General features: G+C 42.0%; 1 protein-coding gene across 1 annotated transcript in view; it reads left to right on the top strand.

The window, feature by feature from the left end:
- Positions 1–13,060, top strand: part of SORCS3 (sortilin related VPS10 domain containing receptor 3) — a 263,207-nt gene that overhangs the window by 77,267 nt on the left and 172,880 nt on the right. Inside the window, exon 2 of the mRNA XM_085064890.1 lies at positions 7,595–7,662. Coding sequence (XP_084921016.1) covers positions 7,595–7,662 — 68 coding nt within the window. The remainder of the gene's footprint in view (positions 1–7,594; positions 7,663–13,060) is intronic.

Genomic DNA, 13,060 nt, shown 5'->3' with positions numbered 1-13,060 from the left:
TGCTTGCATCTGGAAGGTGCTTTTTTGAAGATAATGTGATCTGTCTCCAGCTGTGCCGGGGGAATCTGTGGAAAGACTTCTGCTCTGGCTGCAACCCATTGTTCTTCCTGATTTATATTGAAAGGGAGGAGGACAGGGGACAGAAGGAGCCTGCTGTGGCAGTTTTCATACTGGAAAGTGATAAGCAACTCAGGCAAAGGAGGATTAAAGGCAAATATCCTCCTTTTAGTTACTGGTTCTTGTTCTGAGGAGAAATTTGACAGTCTCAGCTGTTTGGAGATCACAAGTTCACTGGAACGTGTTTTGTTTCTGTGTGTGATCTTGGGACTTGTCTCTTTCAATTTCAGAGGGACTCTTTTGTCTGTGCTGCCTGAAGCCACCCACAGATCATTTTTATCTCTCCAGAGATTAAAAAAAAAGAGAAAGGAAGAAAAAAATAAGGAAAAGTCCTTTGCTTCAGGTTAAGTTGGCAAAGCTTCACTCTTATACAAGTGTTACTCTGATTTCTGAGGGAGGGATTTGGGCTGTGTTTGTTGTTAGTACCTCTGCTGTTTTCTTCTTGCATCTTAGGATGAGCTATTCATTGACTCCTATTATCTGGAGATAAGTTTTCTTCAGCTATGCTCACTAGGCAAGGGAAAAAAGGGTAGATTGGTATTTAAGGTGTATGTGTACCTTTTTAGCTAATCATTCTCTTACTCTGGGTGAACTCAGATTGGTGTTTTATCTTCCAGATGATGCCTCTTACCTTAAATTATCTAAATGTGCTGAATTGGATTATTTCAGCTATGCTAAATTCCTCAATAGAGACTCTTTTTCAGAATAAAGTGGTCTCTAATTTGATTTTTCATATGTATTCGCAAAGTGGATTGAACCAAACTCTTAAAAGTTGATTTGGATTCTTCTTTCTGAGTGTTTCCATGTAGAGAAACACTTAATCTCTCTCTGTCTCCTCATCAGTAAAACAAAGATGACATTACTTGCCTTGTTTCATAGTGGTGATGCTTGTAGAATCTGTTAACACCTGTGGAATTTAAATTCCTCTCCTGGGAGCTTTGTAATAATTCTATATGCTTCCCACAACTGGAGATGGCACTCCTGGGTATTGACAACTGCACTCAGACCTCCAGTGTAAATGAGGATAGTGATGTTGGATAGTGGGATCACTCATATGCTCACATATATTTTGAGGCTGTATTTGTGTGAAGAGATTTTGGTGAGACCAGGATTATGTAGTAATTGTTTTTGAGAATCACTGTAGCTTGACCTAGGAAAACATTTGCACTGCAATAATTTTCTTCAGAGCAGGCTGTGCCATGCTGTGTTTTGAATTCTTGGTTAAAGAAGTGCTGATAACATCAGTGTTTTAGGTGTAGCTGAACAGAGCTTCACAGTGTCAGGTGTTCTGTTTCTCACTCTGTCCACCCAAGGAGGAGGCCAGAAAGGTGTTGTGTTCCATACAACATCATCCTCAGCAGCAGTAACTGTGCTCTAAGACTAGCTCTGCATTGGTCTGCTGAGGGGGACAGTCAGTGACTGCCTTTATATCACTTGTTTGTTTATTTACAGTATCTTCTCTTTCCTTGAGTAATGGAAATGTCTTTTTCAGGAATTACACGTTTTTCTCACTTTTTCTCTTCTGTTTGTCTCTCCCATCACCCTGGGGTGGGACAGGGTGATTGTCTGGATTGGTGCTTAGTTGCTGGTGGGGGTCAACCCACTATACACTTAAGTGTGGCTAGCACAGGTCTTTCCCATGAGAACTTTCTCCTGTGTTTTATAAACAAAGATAAAGCTTGGATGTTATTGAAACAGTGTCTCGAGATTTGGACAGTTCAGGCCTGGCCAATCGGGCCTAGGGGGAGGTTTCTGACTGACCAATCTGGGTGACCTCTGAAAAGCCTATATAAGTTGGAATCAAAATAATAAATCTCTCTTTTCTTGCCACACTGAGAACCCGGGTCCTTTCTCTGCTAGCGGCTCAACAGCGACACTTAAATGCAAATGTATAATGAACATGTAAATGGCCCTTTCCCCATCTTTTGAGTGTTTGTGTGGGGAAAATTAGCCTGGCATTGGTGCCTTTAGACAGAACTACCTTTGAGTGGAGAGACTGTATGAAAGAGTGCCTTAGCAAATTCATGATCATGAGTGATCATGTCTGTGCACTTGTCAGTCAGTCCATCTTTAGGTAATAATCTCATGCCTTGAAAACCACCCACCACCACCACAAAAAAAGAAACCCAAAAATCCCAAAGAAGAAAACACTAGGGACCTACATAGAGCAGTGCTGCTGTTTTTTAAGTCCCAGAGCATTTTAAGCCAGTTTGTCTCAGCTGTGAGCATCTTCCTGACTCTGCTTCCCACTATCCTGTGGTTGCTCACATTTGGAATTTACTTCTTGGGTGCTGTTGCTCTCATATGGATTGGGGAATGGCAGATGGAGATTGCAGACAAGCTTCCTGTGGCTGGCTTGGAGGGTAGAAGATGTTGCAAGCATCATGGAAATATGTCTGTGGGTAGGAGACAGAGACTCCAGCATGCCAGAGCAAGTGAGTGGAGAGCTCTCATTTTTCACATGTAAATTTGTCTGCCCTCCTTCTGCCATGCCCTGTGCTGTCTGGTGCTCATCCCTGTACTCATTATTAATTACACTTGGCAAATATGTGCACAGGGCTACTGATGAGTTGTGTTAATCTCTGTGCTGATATAGCAGGATCACTTAGAGAAGAGATGAGTCTCACGAAGTGAATCAGAGCTGGCCTTTCACATGTCTGTCTGAAATCACCTAGTTTCTCTGGCTGCTGTGCCCTTCCCTCTTGGGTCTCTGATATGAGTGTCCCCTTACACAGGAGCATGACAGCCTTTGGTGAGGTGATTTTCACTTATTCTGAAGTTCATTGTCAACCTGCTGAAGGAACTATAGTCCCTTTGCACTCTAATTTGTGGGAAACAGGCACTATACATTCCACTGTGGGGTATATGCAAAGCACTTTGCCAGTTTAGAATTGGCTAGATCTGGAGGTGAGTTTAATGAATGAAAGCAATTTTCCTTCATAGTAAAATTTTATTGGCATGGAAGATTGTTATGCCACCAATCTCTGAAGAGTTTCTGAGTACTTTTGTGATTTGTGGGCTTGGAGATTCCCAAAAATTGCCTGAACAATAGGGATCTCTTCAAGGATGTGTTCTTGAGTTGGAATGAAATGTGGGCTAATGTTTCTGGTTGTATTTTTTCTGCTTTCATGCCAGCCAAGTTGTGTCATGACTCAAGGCTGCTGAATTGGACAGTTTTGGACACTTGCTTCCCGTGTTTTATTTTATTTTTTATTTTAGAGAAGTGGTCCATCATATTAAATCTGGATTTAGTGGTTTAGTATGCTATAGAGCATTGTGTCAGAATTCCTCAGTGCCAGAGGCTCTTAATCTGTATTGAAGCATAGACCATTGAAGGTAAATTATTGACAGGTATTGGCATCTTTTTATATAAGCCTTAAAGCACGGTATTTTGTAGACAGTGAAAAAAAACCCCCCAACCTATATGTACTGTGGAGATGCATGTATGAAAAATAAAGTACATAAGAAAATTCTTGTAGGACTGGAACATCACTTCTTTCCAAAGAAAATATATTTTTTTTCTGATTATCCTTTCTCCATTCCCATTTCTGTCTACAAAACCAAAACAGTTTGTTAAATTATTCAGGTCATTAAGTTTTGTGTAAGCTCAGCTTGAAATTGCATTTTCCGGAGGGATTGTATTGCCTTAAGGGAGCTGTAATTCAGCCTCCCTATTTCCACACTCTGTCCTGCAGACTCTTTCCATTTTTTTCGTTCCCAACCAGCTGAGCTCCTTGGTGTCCCAAGGGACACCTGCCCCTGGGGTGTCCTGGGAAGCAGAGTGTAGTGTGTGGAGCCTAGCCTGCAGGAGATGAGGAAATTTCATATCTGAGCTGTATTCCCTGAAGTGGCAGTATGATCCCAGAGAAAAATGCAGTTTAACATTTAGCTGACTTGGAATTAATTTTGGAAAGATTGGTTTGATGAATAGAAGCAGTTTTATTTGGCACTATAAGGTGTTTTCTTTATTTGGATTAAATAATGCCTAAATGTAAGTTTTTGCTGTTTCTGAATTGCTTGGAACTTTATTAATTTGTATTTCTTTTGCCCAGAAAAAAATTTTTAATTTAGACTGCAGAGAGGGCATTTTCTATGGGGTGACAATTCCAGATTTCTCTCAGTTCAGGGGGAAAAAAATGTTTTTGTTTTGAGATAGTGTATTAACTGTAAAATCTCCAATTTTCAGTAGAATTCAGCTCCTAAAATGAAAACCATCAAGATTTTCAGGCAAAATTACTCTGGCATGGAAAAAGCCCAAGGTTATTTGTTAGTGTTGACAAAAACAAGCTGAGCTTCTTCAACTACAAAGCAGAAATTGGAATCTAATGTCTCCTCCTGAGTCAGCTACGGTTTTTCCCTTTTTCATTCTTTTTTTCTCCTGCCAGAATTCAGTTTTGGAAAATATGTCCAGTTTTCCTTATGTTTTGTCCCACTCTTTTTCAACTAAAGCATTCAAATAGGATGTCTTAGATAATCCGGTACTTTCCCACATCTGCCCCTGCTTCTTATTTTTTTTTTAGTAGAGCTGAGGCAGCCTGATGGGGCTGCAAGTTTTCCCTGCAGAGCTGTGTCGAACACAGCCCATGAGAAGAGCTCAGGAACCAGCTGTGCCTCTCGGGCTCAACCCTGTGATGGTTCCTGGGCAGTTGTGTTTGCTCTGTGGTCTCACAAGGCAGCATGTGGGGGGAAAGGGCTTTTGCAGCTTTTCTTGGGAAGGTTGTGGGTTCCAACTCTCAGATCCTTTCTGGTTTTCAAACTCCCAAACCATTGCAAGAGTTGTTTCTATTGAATCTGAGGTGTTTTGCCCCAAAAGCAAGCAGGAGCAGAGTGGAAGCCACCTGGGGCTGTGGTGCAGGAATGTTGCCTGGGCTGGTCTCATGTGGTGGGTGATTTTAGAGACAGCTTGTTGTAGGAGTTGCCACTGCCTCATGCAATTCCTGTATTTCCTGGGACCTTTTGTGAGATACTGCAAAGAGGTGCTTATGCTTGTGCTTTCCATGCATCACCAGCAAGCAGAGATGGATGTTAGTCAGTCATCCGGGCGAAAATCCAGAAAAGTCACACTAAACAACATGCTTTTACTATGAATTTCTCCCCAGGAGCTGAGTAGCATTCAGCCCACTTCTGTAAAGCTGTTGTTATCCTGAGATTTGCAGGGTTGTAATAGATAAGTAACATCTTCAAAAACATAGGGCATAGGAGATTTGGGGAGAGACACACAAGGAGCTGGGAGAGTATGGATGCTGCCTTTAGCTGTATTTGCAATTTAGGGTAGAAATAAGGAAGAATCTATTAAAATTTGACCAAAACATGGAGATTTTATTTACTATGTTTAGGAATAGATCCAGGATCCACTGATCTTGGCTGTCTTCAATGTGAGTAGACTCTGAAACTTGAAAACCAACTTTGTAAAACCTCACCACAATTGTGAGCAGTACAAAGGGTGTAACCAGGCAGGGCAGGGCTTGTTCTGTAGTGCATGGCTTCATAGAGACTCTTGAGAGGACTTCTGTTGGAGTGCCTGTGGGAATATAGGGAACATCCTAAAAATGTTATTTTTTTTAGGGGTTTAGCTGGGAGAAGTCTGCCCTGCTGGGTGTGAGTAGAGGGGGCACACAAACCATGCCAACCTTGGTTGCTGCAGCTTGCAGCTCTTCCACCTTTGTAAGGGAAGGTGTATGCAAGGTTTAGGCTGCAATAAAAAGGGTATTAGCCTTATTTCCCCATAGCATAGCATTGGCTTAGGCTGACATGGACTTGCAAATGCTGACTCAAATCTGCCTGGCAGGTTTCTTTTCACACCCTGCTGGAAGCAGCTTGGCTATTATCTTCTCCCTAAAGGTCTCTGCGTGGGGAAATAAAAGGAAAAAATGCAACAGGGGATGGTGAAAGTGAGTAGAGAGAGGAATGCTTGGAGCATCTATTCTAGAGTCATTAAGTTGGGCACTGACTGCATAGTCACGTACCAAGGTCCCTTACAATTTGAACAGGTTTTTTCCTGGTATTCTGCTGACAGTAAATGAGTGCTGCAGCAGCTGTGATATTGATTAATCCTTTGGCATTTTTCTGCAAAGCTTTAAACTCTGCATCTATCAGCCTTTCATCTGGGAAAGCCCAGTGAAAGGTGTGGCTGGTCCCATTGCTGTGGGAGGAGGAAGAGGGAGGGAGGCCTGGCTTTTCTATTAGCAAAGATCCTTGTTACATAGGAAAACATTAATGAAATCAGCCATTTGAGCCACATCTCTCACTTGGACCCACCTGTTATGCAAGCTGTGAAGTAACTGTTAACAAACCCCACCCAGGAGGTGGGGGCTCTTATCCCTAGATGCTTTCACACCTGGAACAGATGTGAGGGAAACTGGCCTGTGCTTGAATCCTGTGAGGAGGAAATGATGCTGAAACGTTAAAATGATGCAAAACAAAAATGAAGAGGTGCCCTGGAGCTCTTCCCTGAGGCTGGTCCTGTAGAATCCAAGGGAATGAACTGTATGACATTAATTACGCTAAAAAGGCAAGGAGCAGATGCTCAAATGTTCTTAACCTCTATTCTTCCTGCACAAGTTCCCATCCCATGTGAGCCTGGGAGCTTGCACAGAGGCTCCCGAGCTATCAGGATGCATAACTGCCTTTCTGGAGAGAACAGTATTGGGCAATGTAGATTGTAAGGATTAGGAGGATTACATTTACCTGTGAAATCTGAGGTCACAGCACCAGGTATATCAGAGGGAAATTATATTCCTCTGTGGTCCCCTATTTACTGCTTAACTCCCTTCTCCCCCAACCTCACTTTGGCAGGGGCATGACTCAGGAGTATTCTCTCCAGAAAGCCAGCGAGTCCTGAGCCCTAAAGATGCAGGTGAATTTTTGTCTTGCTCAGTGCATAAGAATGTCACACTCTGTGTCCCTCTTACCACTGCAGAAAGGTGATGGCATGTAGGGAATTCCCATGCTCTGGAGTCAGTGACAGCAGACAGAGAAAACAAAGCTGATTCTAGGCAAAATGAACTGTTTTGCTGGATGGGGCTCTACATAAACAAACCTGCCAGTTCTTTCCATGGAGACTCAATAATTAGTGATGGCATGTTGAGAGACAAAAGAAGTTGACTGTAATTTTAGACTGAGCTATTGAATTAACAAGGGTGCATTTGATTCCATCCCTGACTTTGAATAATTGTAGTTGCGGAGAGGTCAGCTCACAAAGTCTGATTAATTCCTGGTGGCATGTTTTGTTTCAAATGCAAAACATTCTGGGATTAAAGTGGGTGTTACTGGTTATACAATGCACTAAGCTAATGATTTCCCATTTTATTTTTTAAACCTGCTTTATCCTACAATAATGCAACTTTAATGGATAAATGCTAAGCTCTTCTTTGAGTGGTTTCAGATGCCTTGTGTATTGTTACAAAATCTAACGGCAACCTTTTTTTTCTTCTCTTTTCCCCTTCTGTCTTCCTCTCCCTCCCTTTCCCCTTTGCAGGTGATTCTGATTCTGACAAAGCTCTACGACTTCAACCTGGGGAGTGTTACGGAGAGTTCTCTGTGGAGGTATGTGGGTTGTGGCAATCACAGCAACTGGCATGGAGGGGTTGCACTGTGTCTCTTGTAAAACTGGGGGCTGACCTGGGCTGTGGGCATGGGGGAGTACCTGAGTTCATCAGAGGAGGAGCTGGGAGAGAATCTGAGACAAGTGGAGTTGGTTTTTGGAAAAGGGATATGTGGTTAAGACATATTCCTTCAATGAAGTGGGGTCTGCAAACAAGAGGGTTTCATGACATAATGGCACTTCCCTGATTCGTAGAGGAGCTTGGTTTCATTGTCACCTTCGAGTGTCCTTAGACAAGTTTCTTCCTTCTTCTCCCTACTGTGAGGCTGGCAATGAGCACAGGCTCTATAGATGGATACACACATGCTAGAACTGTGTCTGAGAAGGTAGAAAATACGGTGCATGATACAATCCTAGCTGATCTTAGCCTTGTTCCTCACTCCTGTGAGCTGAGATGGTCATCTTGGTAGTGACTCTGTGTTGGGCTGTAAGGAGAGCAGCTACTGAAGGACTAGAGATGCCACAGTGGGGTGCTGATGTCTTCTCCACTGTGGGTGTACTTGGATGGTGTCTTGTAGCTGCCCTGTTCCTAGTCTGGCATGGGAGATGGACTGTCCTGGCCTGGGGAAACACGCTTCTGGACAGACTGTGTGTTTGGAAGCATGTGTCTGCATTTGAAATAAAGAAATAACCTCAAATCCCCTCAGCCCCCAAACTCACCCCTATAAATAGTCAGTTCCTTGATGTTTGAAATCCCTCAGAAAAGGCAGCCAGGGGCTGGTGAGACCAAGTGCCTTGTTTCAGATTTACCTGGTGTGTTACAGCAATTGTGAAATCTGCTCAAAGTGTAGTCAGTGGAGCTGTCAGTGCATTGTAGTCATTGCCTGGGTGGGAGTCCTTCCTGGCAGATGGTCTCTTGTACTGCTTTCTTCACAGGTAATTTAAAAGCCCCTGTTTGGAGCAGGCTTTGGCCATTTGCTGCAGGTTTATTCCTGTAAATGTATTTAAGGGTTAATTATTCAGTAGAGCTCTTGAAACTTCTCAATTTGAACAGTACTTAAGAAGCCTAATTGCACTGCACCATGGTAATCTGCAAAAGTATAAATAACCATGCAGCTAATAAGAGAGAACAGTCACTTCCACTTACCCTGGTCCTTTTCAAGGTATTAGTGCCTTAAAAAAACTTTTGCCTCTTTATGTAGCAAGTACAAATAGCACTGTGATTGTACTTTAAATGTAATTGCCAAACCATCTGCTCTGCATCAATAATGTAACAAGCAGGCAAACCTTGGCTTAATCCTGAGCTTCCAGCATCACCTGAGCTCTGCAGAAAGGTAATAGCAGCACCCTTTTGGAGGTTCCCAAAATGATGGAAATATGATTTGTCATCAATACAATTGAAAGTGTCCAGCACTTGGTCAGCTGGGAAAACACACTGCTTTGTGGGAGTGTTTCAGAGTGTTCTGGAGCACTTCTGCAACTCGTCTCCAGTGAAACAGGGGCTGGTGGAAGGCCTGGAAACTCAGAGAGGTTGAGAAGTTAGAAATTTCCAGGTTCTTTCCCTAGGTCTGTGGGGAAAGCTGAGGGTGAGAGATAGCAGGTAGAGCTCCTGGACTCTAACCTTTACTTTCTATTTTGAAAATTCAAGAATAAGCCATGTTGTTCTTGGCAGGGGAGTGTGGAATCTTAGAGAGAAGCTATGAGTTTCTCTGCAAAGGACATTATAGAAATGCAAATAGATACTAAGTGTAAGAAATAAGCCAGAGAAATACTCCTTTTCTCAGGATTTCCTTTTCTATTTGCACATTTAGGCCCCTAAATCTTTGCATTATTTAAATTGGTGTTTTTCAATATTTTCTTTTCATTTTTGAGACTCTGAAAATTTTAAAAGGAGGATTTGTCTTTGCAGAATGAATGTAAGCCTCCTGCCAATAGGTTTGCTTTCCTTAGTTACTTCTTGTAGATTCCTCGAGCCCCCAGACGTGCCACAAACTGAATGCAACCTGAAGTAATTATCAGAAGAAGATCTGTACATTTCCAAGGGGTTTGTTTTTTGCCCTGTTTTCTGGAAATACAACTAATCCTTTCTGCTAGCCAGGAGCTCTGCCCATCTGAGCAGTGGTGCTCTCTGATATCTATCCTGACCACTTGGCAGCTGCTTCCACAAGAGAAAGGAGTTGCTTTTGTGGCAGAGAGCAATGATTGCATGGCAGAGAGCAATGATTGCATGGCAGAGGATGCTGAGATAGAGCAGAGTGTGATGCAATCTCCAAATACTATCTTGCCTTCACCTGCTTCGTGCATCAAAATCTCCTTCTCAGTTCCCCCTGGCTTCTTTTAATGGAAAAGTGAATTGCCATATAAAAGGAATTTCTAATCCCTGCTTCTAAATACAAAAACAAGTAAATCAATAAGAAAACATCCTGAATGTAATTAAAAAAGGGAGTGAGAGCAACAGAGGAAGAGAGGAGAATTAGAAGTTACATTGGAAAGTGCTCCTATATCAGGCTGATACGAGCTTAGGCATGGGAAATGCTAGTCAGGATTTGAATGCAGGAACACAGACATTGCTCTGATATCCAAATTCATGCTTCTGGGGCTCAAACAATCACAGAAAAGGTCTCTATTGCTACTGAAGCAGCCAGCCTTGAAGCATCCAGCTTCAAGGGAAAAACACACACCCACACACTCCCTCTTCCTTGTGAATGCCACATCTCTTCTTCTTCACAGGAGATACCTGTCAGTTGTGGTTTAGGTTTTTGTTTTTCCCCACTGCATTGAGTGGAGGTGATAATTTTCCTCCTATGAAAGGAAGCTACTTTATTGCTACTTTACTATACTTGTGGTGGTGTGAGTCATTTATGAATTTGTGGAGAGAGGTTTTTTCATAGGTCAACAAATATAACTGTAAAAATTATTTAAGCTTTTAGACATGCAAACCCATTATCAGTTCTTATTGCCTAGCAAACTCTCTAACTGTGTAGTTAAGAAGCCAGCCCACTTTAAATAAAAATTGACTAAGGGATGGACATGTGCTTTCTGTAGAATTTTTTTTCACCTCACTAACACCTCTTCTCCATCAACAAAAGGAAAACAATTTTCCCTCTAAATCTGTAAACTCATATGGTTTTGATTTGAAGTGCTGTTGGAGCACCTCTAATTCCCAAACTCTCTGTAGGCCAGGATCTCTGCATCAAACTTCATTGTCCATGAGGAACTGTAGGCATACAGCAGTGGTTTGTCATGAAAGATGAACTCTCTCTTTAAAGAGTAGGTGCCAGGCTTCTTCACAGGAATTGTTCAAGCTGTGCACTATTGAGATAAAGTTGTATGTGCACGACATTCTGGAGAACTATTTAAATCTTGTATTTTAATATTTAAAATGTTTTCAGCTGTTTCAACCACTGTGTATTGAGCAGTTTCCTTCTGCTAAGATAACTAGAATAAAAGCTTTTCCTTTTTTTGCCTTTTTTAGTACTCAGGAATGTATTCATTTATTTTATTTATTTGGATTGCAGTAGCTAAAAAGACAGCTTCCCTCTCGAGGGAGCTCTCAATCTCAGGTGAAGACAGAGAGACAGCAGGGTGATCCAGAAGACAGGAGAAGCAGAAGTGAGCAAGGTGCTATTTCTAATCAGTGCCACAGCCATGACTGCAGCACATCAGTTAATTGGGCAGTGGGGAGCACTTTAGATTTTCTTCCAAAGTGCAAGCACTTGCATGTGTCAGCTCTGAGTCCCTGCTACCATTTTACCCACCTTAGATGGGTCCCCTGGAGTTTCCCTCCTCTGGCTGTCGTCCCAGCTAAATTATCTGATTGTACATAATGCTGGCCCATGCATTAACCCAAAATTGTGAGTAACTTTTTCTGTTTAAGAGGCTAAAATTCTAAAGAAAGAATTTTTATATATATATATATACATATATATATACATATATATATATATTCCTTCTTGTTTTCTTGTTTATTAACCAAGAAATTATGTTTCCATGGCAGCAGTCGAAAATCCTCGAGCATTTTTTTACTCTGGTGGCTGCTGTGCCTAAAGAGGTTGGTCTGTTGTCTCAGTCTCTTTGTTGAGTTAGAAAAATAAAAAAACACTTCCAGCTTTTTAATAGAGGCAGCTGCAAAATGCAGCAGCTGCAACCCTAGTTTGGAGCAGAAAAGAGTAAAACCCCTCAGCTTGGTTGCAAGCTGCCTCATGTTGTGCATTACTGTTTGATTGAGTTCTGTTTGAATTACCAAAGGGCTTCACCTTGTTATGTCCCATGGACTTGCCTCTTAAACCTCCCACAGTCCCCAGAGACCCTCAGCATGTGTCAGTGTACCTCTAGCATTTGTGGTCTTTGCAAAAATTCTCCAGCTCACACTGATTTCTGTGCCCTGGGTTTGTGTGTGGCACATAGAGCTAGCTTCAGATAGGGCTGCTCTAGGTGGGAAAGGGTGAACGTGGTGTGAAGTGTCCTTTGGGAAATGGGGCTCAGTCTGCTGGCTCCAAATGCAGCAGCCTCTGAGACTGGTGAGTAAGAAATCAGGGATCAGGAGATTCAAAATGCTGACTCAAATTTCCATATCATCCTCTGTGGAACAAGCTAAACCTGAAATAGGTCATGGCACAGCCAGAGCTTTCTTAGGAGTGTTTCTATCCCAGTGACAATACATTATTTAGACTGTGTTGTGAATGGCAAATTCTGGTTGGTGCCACAACCTCTTGCTTAGTACTGGTTTGGCTCCACTGGGGCATTGTAGTTTTCTGGAGTTTGCTGTATTGAAATGCAGTCTCCATGACCAGCAGCTGACATCTCCTCTCAGTATTGTCAAATTTGATTACATTTATAATTTTCCACTTTTATGCTGATGACATGCATCTTTGATATGTGCTATTTTCTGGATGATTGTATTCAGGCGTAAAATTAATGGAGCTGATTTTCAAAGTAGCAATGCTTCCCATTATTGCATCCTCTTTGGAACTTTTTAATAATGCTGCAAAGTGCAGAAATCCTGTGCTGATGAGAAGAGTTTCTTGTATCTGCAGTCAGCCATCAGGGCATGGAGGGAAGGAGCCAGCTGTGCGTGCAAGCACATCCCTGTTGGATTTGAAAACCAGGATAACCAAAAGCTTGGCATCTCTACTGTTGCTGTTTGTTAGAATGTATAAATAACCTACCTTACAATGGCTAGTTTTTTGATTGTTCAGATTTGCTTGGGGTGTGTATGGCTGAATGGGAAGATTAATGGCAATTAAAAATAATACATATATATATATGTATATATATATATATATATTCAAGGGGTTGAACAGAATGAACCATAGGTTTAGATCTCCTCAAATGTGCCAGACTTCCAGGTAATGTCCAGAGCATACATTCATTGCAGTTCAAACCAGAAGGAGATGCTGT

The sequence above is a fragment of the Lichenostomus cassidix genome, chromosome 6 (assembly GCF_008360975.1).
Source record: "Lichenostomus cassidix isolate B80296 chromosome 6, HeHo_3.0, whole genome shotgun sequence".
Lineage (NCBI taxonomy): Eukaryota > Metazoa > Chordata > Aves > Passeriformes > Meliphagidae > Lichenostomus > Lichenostomus cassidix.
Note: the sequence above shows the minus strand (reverse complement) of the source record. Positions and strands in the feature narration are given on the sequence as shown.